Here is a 9,168-nt window from a genome sequence, read left to right as displayed (position 1 = left end):
GTTTGGGAGGAAGATGCCAAAGTGAAGTGCCCCTCTTGTCACATCCTATCAGGGGCATCCGCTGTCAGCAGTGTCAGGTGCTTGGCCCTGAGCACCTGCCTGGGGTCGCGTGGGTCAGGTTCCTGCCCCGCGAAGTCGCTCTTTCTCCCATAGGCTGTTCCTTGGAAGGGCGTCTTTAAGCGCAGCGCTGACTTACAGAGGGGGAGGGACAGGCCGCCCCCTCGAGCGGGGCACATCCACTCTCCTTGGATTCTTCAGCACTGGGGACGTGCGTTTTCTCCCCATTTCATAATCGATTCAGTCACTCGCACTGTTGATATCAGTGTGGACTGATAGATGCGCTTGTCCTTTAGGCTGTGATCCAGGGCTGCTTTATTTACCGGGTTGCCAGGTGCATTAGCTCTGGCCATGGGCGCTCCCCCCCGGCACTGGTGGGCTCCGTTGGCACAGTTCATCAGCGACTGCGCGTTTCAAGCATTTCTCCACTTTCTGGCACCACCAGCGACGCCTGGTTCATCTTGTCTAGCTCCTGCCCTAGTCTCAGAAACAGCCATTTCCCTTGGGCGTGTGGTTTCTTTCATCACAGGGTAGTATTAGAAACCTAGGTCTTGGCCGCGTGCGGTGGCTCACGCCTGTAATCGCGGCACTGTGGGAGGCAGAGGTGGGCGGATCACCTGAGGTCTGGAGTTCAAGACCAGCCTGGCCAACTTGGCAAAACCCTGTCTCTACTAAAAATAAAAAATAAATAAATAAATAAAAAGTAGTCGGTGGTGGTGGCAGGCACCTGTAATCCCAGCCACTCGAGAGGCTGAGGCAGGAGAATTGCTTGAACCCAGGAGGCAGAGGTTGTAGTGAGTCAAATTTGTATCACTGCACTCCAGCCTGGGAAACAGTGAGACCCTGTCTCAAAAAAACAGAACAAACAAACAAACAAACATAAAAAACAAAGAGAAAAAAAAAAGACCTTGGTCTTGGCATCCAGCATCCTTGTTGCTAATGGAGTGTCATTCGTTGTTTCCGAGCCCTCTTGGCTGACAGAGGGAGGAGACGCATGAATGTGTAGGATCCACCCATCTATTCACAGCCCTGAATACGCCCCTGTGTAACCACCGTATCTATGTCGAGGTTAAAGCAGAGTTCACGCGGGCGTCTCCAACTCTGGTCACCACGCTGTGGATTATTCTAGCCCCTTCCCCCTGCCTGTCGGTAAATTCACACTGCAACAGTGAGAAACTGGCCGCCACTGGCCACCGGCCATGCAGCTCACTGTTCAGTTCAAGTGTCCGTGTCCGTGTATAGCACTGTGGCAATCCTGAGTCTGTATCCTACAGGAAGCACCTTTATCAACTCATGCGCAGTGTGCTTACGATCAGGTCCTTTTGCTTTTAGTCTTACAGATCTCACCCCTTTCCAGAATCGTGCCGGCGAGCTCCTTTTCTCCCCAGCTCCCTCAGAGAGGTAATTTCACACATTTACAACACAGATGCTTCCAGCGCCAGATAAAGTCCTGCCTGGAATACCCAACCTAGTAAATGATCTTTTAAATGTGCATAGATTGAAGGTCACTCTTTAGCAGAATCGTGGGGGTTTTGGCAAATGCATGACACTGTGTGTTCCCCATCACAGCATCCTACAGAATAGTTTCTCTGCCCTAAAAATACCCTGGGTCCAACTATTCATTCCTTTCTGTTTCCCCCCAGAATCCCCGCCAACCACTGCTCCTTTGACTCTCTCCGCAGTGTTATCTTTTCCAGAGAGTCACGGCGTTGGATCTATAGCGCGTGCAGCCTTTTCAGGCTGTCTTCTTGCACTCGGCAGTAAGCGTTTAAGGTTTCTGCGTGTCTCTTGTGGCTTGGCAGCATCTCGTTGTTCAGATTCCACTGTATGAACCTGACCACCTTCTGTTTATCCCTATTCACCTATTGAACAATTTCGTGATTGCTTCCAGTTTGGGGTGATTTGAATAAGGCAGCTATAGACATTCCCACGCAGCTTTCTGTGTGGGCAGAAGTTTTCAGATCGATTGGCGAAGTACCCAGGAGTGTGATTTTGGGATCGTATAGTAAGAGTACGTTCTGCCTCGTAAGACACTGCCAAGCTGCCTTCCAAAGTGGCTGCATTATCTCGGACCCCCGCCGGCTGTGAACGAGCATTCCTGGTGTGCCACAGCCTCGCCAGCATTAGATATTTTTTTGGTTTTTGGAATGGAGCCATTCTAGGAGGTGTGTGGCGGTTACCTCCTTAGTTCAATTTGAAGTTTCCTGATGGCAGAGGATGTTGAGTACCTTTTCATATGCATATTTGCCTTTTTTTTTTGGTGAAATGTTCATTCTCATCCTTCGCCCGTGTTGTAATTGGGACGTCTGCGCTCGTATTGTTCAGCTTAAAGGTTTTCGTGTGTGCACTCCAGATAATTCTTCATCACGTATGTGGTTTGCAAATAGCATCTCTCTGTCTGCGGTTTGTCTTTTCATCCTCTTCACAGTGTCTTTGCAGAGCAGATGTTTGTCATGTTAGTAAAATCTAATCTATCGAATGGTTTTCTTTCATACAGTATGCATTTGATGCTTCTCTAAAAGCTCATCCCCCAATTCAAGGTTCCATAGATTTTTCTCCTGTGCTTACGTCTAGGAGTTTTATATTATTGGGTTTCGTCTTTGGGTCTCAGGTCCATTTTGAATTGGTTTTTGTGAAAGTGTGAGATTGGTGTTTAGATACCGTTTTTTTCCTTTTTGCCTGTGGAACTTGCAGCTGCTCCAGCCCCGTGCTGAGACCTCCTGTCCTCCGTGGGATTGCCGGTCCTGTGGCTTTGTGGGGGCTCCGTGGACATTGGAAGGATGGCCGCGGGGCCCCTTCCTTCACTGTGGCAGCAGCAACCCCTCTGGTGATCCTGCAGGTTCTTCTGTTTCCTGTAATCTGCCAGGATACACACCAAGGCCAGAAGACATGATTTCCACTCGGCTTGGCATTGGCACCACGTGTGTGTGTCTAGAGAAGGTTAGGCAGGAGAAACCTGATAATAGTTGAATTTTTCTGGAAGTTCAGTCTTTTCTGAACCATCCCGGACCTCCCAAGTTGGCTCCTCCCAAGACAGGAACGTCTGCAGTAAGAGTCTGGGTACAGTGAAGGAGGTGTTGTCTCCGTCTCTGTTCCCGGAGCTAGCACGTGCCCAGCAGCTGCAGGTCTGGGGGTGGCAGGGGAGGCAGCCCCACAGGCGCCGAGGATGGAGAAATGCGTCAGTACCCAGAGGCCGCCGCATGCAGGCTGGGCCAGTGCCAGGGTTCGCGACAGCGCACGCAGAGTGCCTGTGATGCTGCTGGTGGTTTTTGTAAATTGTGACACAGCCCTGCCCCCCAGGTAGTTCCATCCTGCTGTGCTTGGAGAGCAGGCAGCTGCAGAGAGGCTGAGCAGCTTTCTTAACGGGGGCGAGTAGCAGGATGGAAACTGCAGCCTTTGTCGTGGGAGACTCCATCCTGTTGGACCCAGCAGCCTCCTTTCTTGGCTCATCCAAAATGAGGCACTAACACCCTGGGTGCAGCTGAGGCAGGAGATCCTCCGTGTCTGTCCCTGACCCACGCCTGGGCTGGTGTGGAGGCTGCAGGGAGTAAGGGCCTCAGGGCCATGGGCAGGACGAGGGGGAGGGAGGCACAGGCCTGGCCTGGGCACTGAGGCTGTCCGTGGAGCTTGTGTTAGGCCGACCTCAGGGACACATGCCAGCAAGGACGGGGGGGGTTGCATATTCTCCAGATGCTCCCAGGTGACCCAGCAGGCAGGTGTGTGCACTCACCTTACTCCCACAGTCCAGGCAGGGAAACGGAGGCTCGGCGCCGGGGAACCCTGCCTGGAGCGGAGGTTGCCATCCTGGTCAGGCTGGGACCTGCTGTCTCTGCAAGCCAGGCTGGGGTGGGTATAGGACGTGACTCTGCCGGCTCTGTGAGGTCTGGCCTGAGCCTCTGGTGGGTCCTTGGAGTTGAGATGGACTTGGGACCAGGTGACGCAGCTGGCAGGAGGGCGGTTGCGGGGCATTTGGCAGCACAGGCTACCATGTTCCACCTCTCCACAGGCCCAGGCCAGGCTCGTGGGGACAGGGGGAGGCTGGCTGCTGCCCCACAGGACCCAGCTTGTTGGGGTGTCAGAGGAGACCCCGCCTTGGCACACTCTCCATACCAGCCCCAGCCCCTCCTGCTTCCTGGTCATCGCCCCCTTTGCCTCTGGAGTGTGGCCTTCTGCCCTCCCCTGCTGGGGTCCCGTAGGTTCCAGGCCCAGAAGATCTCTCCTGCTCAGATCACGTCACCGATCGCAGCTTCCTCTGCAGGTGCCCTGGTGCCCTGTGCCTGGCTTTTCTCCCAGACGGGATGCCAGGTCTGCTAAGGAGGGCACAGAAGGGCTTGCTCTCTGTGCAGCCACAGGGGCCTTCGCCACCCCCTCCAGGAGAGGCGATGCTTGGACCTGGTGAGCTCCCAGATGTGCTGTTGAGCTGGAGGAGCCTGGAGAAGCAGAGCTGCGGTGCCCTGTGTCCCCCCTGGAGCCAGAGACAGGGCATGGCTGTGCCCGGGAGGATTTTAGGCCCCTTGGTGGGGTGTTTCTCCTTAAGACAAATAGCCACTGCTGCACACAGCTCTGTGGCCACCCACAGTTATGGGAAGGATCAGACACGTCGGCGTGTTTGCCAGTCCTTACATGTGCCGGCTTCCCGCAAGGTAGAAGGTGTCAGGTTAATTAGGAGGCGGCACCTGGGGCTGTGGGTGGGGTCTGGGCGCGCAGGCGCACGGTGTGACCAAGAAGTGCAGAGCCGGGCGCCGTTTCCCTGAGGCCTGAGTCAAGTGGCGAGGAGAGGAGCTGCGAGGGCCACAGCACACTCGCGGCTGCCGGGCGGAGAGGAAGCCCTGGGCCCTCTGCAGGCCCTGCCGGTGGCCTCCTGAAGGAAGGGACCCACCAGACCGGTGCTCTGGGGTCCCAGCGGCTCCCCTTGAGGTAGGCTCCACTTCAGCAACGTTCGCTTGAGGGCCGGGCCTGCTGGGGTTCTCTGCTTCAGCCCCATGTAGGCCCTCCCACCCTCAGAGCCTGGCCCTGTGCAGACTCTCCCCTGCTTGCTCAGCTCACACACCCTCTCCCAGGCCTCCCATCCTCCGGCTAAGGAAGGAGGGACAGAGCCGGAACAACCAGTGGTCCCTCCTCGTCCTGGCCTTGGCACCCCGGGGCCTTGGGAATGGGACACTGGAGCGCAGCTGAGCCCATAGCTCTGCCTCCAGGCAGCCCTCCGGATGCCCTGCAGCTCGCAGCTCCCTGGGCCCCAACCCCTGCTGCTGCTGGTTTTGCTAAGTCCACCTCATTCCTGTGTCCCTCGTGTCTAGAAACGGTCTGAAAGACACGTGCATCCTCTTAAGACTGGGGTGGGAACATGTGGTAAACGCTGGGGAGTCACAGGTGTGGGCCACGCTGCATGGTCTCAACTAGGAACGGTTTTGCCCCTTGGGACATTTGATGTCTGGGGACAGCTGTGCTTGTTCCAATGTGGGATGCATGGGACAGTCCCCAGTGCAGACACCCAACTCTATGTCCACATCGCCACCGCAGGAAACCCTGGGATTCTTGGGACGGTCCCTAGCACAGATTCCCAGCCCTGAGTCCCAGCCCTGACGTCCACATCGCCCCCGCAGGAATCCCTGGATCACGGCCCCCCGGATGGGAGAGGGCAGACGACACCCGGCAACGCTGAGTGTCCTCCCGGCAGAGGTGTGCATGCGCCTGGAAAATTGGAGCTGAGCTGGGGTCATATCCTTTAAAACCTCTTGGGCTCCAGGGTTGGCCAGGGATCCCTGGGTCACCCTGCAAGCTGCGTGCGTAGAGAGCCAGCTCAGAGAAGCCAGTCCCGGCCTGGCAGGAACTGACCCGACTGGGGTGGGGGACGAGCAGGTGCAGTGGGAGGCTGCAAATTCCAGATTCTCTAAATAGGGGGCTCTGCTTGCAGAACGGGGGCGGGGGATGAGCAGGTGGAGTGGGAGGCTGCAAATTCCAGATTCTCTAAATAGGGGGCTCTGCGTGCAGAACTGTGCTGGGCGTCTCTAGTTGGAGGAGAGCTCGCTGAATAACATGTCCCCTGTTTGCCCCAAATTACTCCCTGGCCCTGGCACTGACCAGCACAGGATGCCTTGTGGGTGGGGTGGGGAAATTCCAAGAGGGGCAGGCGCCCAGGGCTGGTGACAGGCACAGAGAAGGGGCTGCTTTGCTCCACTGCTGCCTCGGCCGTCGCCTCGGGGAGCGCGTGGTCAGTCTTTATTGTGTTTGTTGAGTCGGTCAGCGGCGTGTGATGACCAGGTGGGGGCTGTTGTGTCGACAACTTTCCAGCCCTGCTCGGGCCCAGGGCAGGTGGCCTTGCCTCCTTACTACGCAGGTGTGTGGGATAATTGGTGGGGCGCCAGGTGGACCCAGTGAGGCGCTAATAATGGGCCTCTCTGTGCAGTGAGTGCCGCTTCCAGAACAATGACAGGGTCCACATCTTCACCGCCCTCCATCAGGGGCTGCCTAGAAGCCACACAGGCTGCAGAGCTGGCTAGCGGGGTCCTGAATCACTGGGGTGATGAACCCCAGGCTCCAGGCGCTGGGGAAGGAAGCTGAGCACTTGGCTGTGGGGCTTCTTTTGTTTCTACCTGAAACCAGCCAGCCAGACCCCCTGAGGACAAAGCAAAGTGAGCCCAAATCTGCCCCGTATACCCAGATACTCAGTGCCCCAGGGGCACCTGCGTGGGGGGAGCCCGGCGTGCGTGCTGGCTCTGGGATGTGAGGCCCAGGGTCACTGAGGGCAGGGGAACTCGGCGCGTCCTGCAGCCAGGGGCCGGTGCTCTGGGATGCAGTGTGGAGTCCCTCGTCTCCTGCAGGAACATTGCAGAGGGGGTCTGGCTCCCCACTCTGCCCTTTCTAAGGACGGAGCTCCTGGGCCAGGAGGACGCAGGTCTGCAGCTCCTTTGGCTCACCTACTCGAGAAGGTCAGGGGACTGGGGCTGGGATGACCCGCCCTCTGCTGGGAGAGGCAGGCGGCCCTCGGCTGCTCTGGCGTCCCAGCCCCTCTGCCAGGCTAGGCCAGGGTGAAGTGGGCAACTTCAGGCTCCCCTGGCAGGAACTGCAGCCCACCCAGGTGTGCAGTCCCTGGTGAGCAGCCCCACCCAGCCACATACCTTCCAGGAGGGTCACGCTGGACACGCGCCTGCCTAGCCTCTCCAGCAGGGACTGACGTGGACAGGCCTCTGGTGGAAGGGGTTCCTCTGGTGTCCCAGGGCCCCAGCACCAGTGCAGCCCACGCAGGACTCTGAGTGGGTTGCGTGGATCTTCCCTGCCTGGCGGCAGCATCCTCACGCCTGCTGCGAGTGTCTCCAGCCGTGCAGTGTGAGGGAGCTCTTGGACCAGAGCTCCTGCTGCCTCATTATCAAGATGCACAGCCCCGGCGTCACACCGGCCTCCCGAGCCCCGTGTTAACTGCAGAACAAATTAGCCAGACTCAGGCGCTGGGAGCAGGTTAATTAGTTGCTTTTGCCGAACCACAGCCTTGCGGCTGGATCTCAGGTTGAGAGGACTTAGGGGGAAATCTGACACCCTCCAGGTTTCCTGACATTCGCTAGACATCCCAGAATGTAAAGCATCTGCGTGGCAGTGGGGGAAGGACAGCAGGGGGCCTGGGGGGCAGCTGGGATGTGGTCTGGTTTAAATACAGCTTCTCAGTTCCCGGCCGTGAACGGGTGATGGGACCCCTGAGCCCCAGCCCCTGTAAAATGCAGACGCGCCTGCCCACCTCCCAGGCAGTACGGGCTGCAGGGGTCCGGCCGGACACACGGCTCGGTGCAGGGAAATCCTGTGTTCCTTCATCACATTGTCCCTGAGTGTCTCGTGAGAACAAGGAATCCACCTTCTCCAGGGCCTAGGCCGGACATTGTCTTCCTAAACGCCGTCTCCCACCTGGGAGTCGGGAGTGGCTGGGGTGCAGGTCTTTCCTGTGGGCCCAGGGAGCCCCCCACATGTGCAGCTTCCTGGCCACCGTCCTCAACCCTTACCGCCACGGGCCCTGCCTGCCTCCCACCTGCCGTGGGCCTGCCTGGTGTGGGCTGAGGCTTTTCTGACCAGAGGCAGACGGGTGTTAATCCCGTGGGGTAATTTTACACCGTGAGAAACCCAGTCCAGAGACAGACGGGTGTTAATCCCATGGGGTAATTTTACACCGTGAGAAACCCAGTCCAGAGGCAGACGGGTGTTAATCCCACAGGGCAGTTTTACAGAATGGGAAACCCAGGCCACTGCCCTTGCTTTGCCCCGACCCCTTTGGTGCCAAGTTTTGGGGTGGGGTCCAGAGTTACACCCTGAGGTCCACCCTGAAGTCCACTGCGCTGCTGCCTGGCCAGGCTGGGGGCCGGATCTCTGAGCTTGGTGCCTACTCCCCTTGCGGGGATACTAGGGTGAAACGACGCACAGAACGTGCCGGGCCCTGGAGAGGCTGCGAGCACCCCGGGGGTTGAAGGGTCCCCTTGGGGAAGCCCCCTCTGGAGACCGTTTTCTGTGTTGGGCATTGAAGGGCCCTGGCCCTGGGAGTTTTTTTTCAGTCATGGATGCCTTGGGAACTGGCTGTGAGGGCCCTGACCCCTCCTGGTGAGGGGCAGCAGAGGCTGGCGGCCTCCTCGTCATCTCTGCAGAGAGAATTGAAGGCTCCAGGGCGGTGTCTCTGCAGCCCCAGGCAGAGGCTGGAGCGAGGTCACTGCTTGGCCTGCAGAGTTGGTGGCAGGCATAGACTACAGCACTAGAGACCCCCATGGGCCTGCAGCATCCTCAGTTCCACTAGACAGCTGCAGGCGTGCACTTCCTGGGGCTGGGAATGGCGCTCACAGCCATCCTCAGTCCTGGTCCCTGGTGCAGGGCAGGAGTTCGGCAAGGATGAGTGAGGGTGGGGCTGGGCCCCATGGAGGCGATTCCCAGGGGCTCCCGGGAGCCCAGAGAGCCAGGCTGCCCCCACTGGGCAGCAAGGAGGAGGCTGGGTCGCCTGGAGGACTCCAGAACCAACCTGAACCCCACGACCTTTGCGGGGAATGAACCAGTGAAGGGATGAGGAGGGCACGAATGTTACCGGCCCACCACAGCAGGGAGCGTGTTCCAGCCTGGCTGTGGCCTGTGCCGTCTGCCCACCAC

The 9,168-nt window shown here is 58.3% G+C and overlaps 1 protein-coding gene across 1 annotated transcript in view; it reads left to right on the top strand.

The window, feature by feature from the left end:
* Positions 1–3,223: 3,223 nt before the first annotated feature.
* The window catches only part of FAM19A5 (family with sequence similarity 19 (chemokine (C-C motif)-like), member A5), a 129,554-nt gene continuing 123,609 nt past the window's right edge, over positions 3,224–9,168 (top strand). Inside the window, exons 1-4 of the mRNA XM_011998233.1 lie at positions 3,224–3,357; positions 4,254–4,362; positions 5,661–5,736; positions 7,312–7,512. Of these exons, the coding sequence (XP_011853623.1) occupies positions 3,224–3,357; positions 4,254–4,362; positions 5,661–5,736; positions 7,312–7,512 (520 nt within the window). The remainder of the gene's footprint in view (positions 3,358–4,253; positions 4,363–5,660; positions 5,737–7,311; positions 7,513–9,168) is intronic.

This window comes from Mandrillus leucophaeus, unplaced genomic scaffold (genome assembly GCF_000951045.1).
Source record: "Mandrillus leucophaeus isolate KB7577 unplaced genomic scaffold, Mleu.le_1.0 Scaffold562, whole genome shotgun sequence".
Taxonomy (NCBI): Eukaryota; Metazoa; Chordata; class Mammalia; order Primates; family Cercopithecidae; genus Mandrillus; species Mandrillus leucophaeus.
Note: the sequence above shows the minus strand (reverse complement) of the source record. Positions and strands in the feature narration are given on the sequence as shown.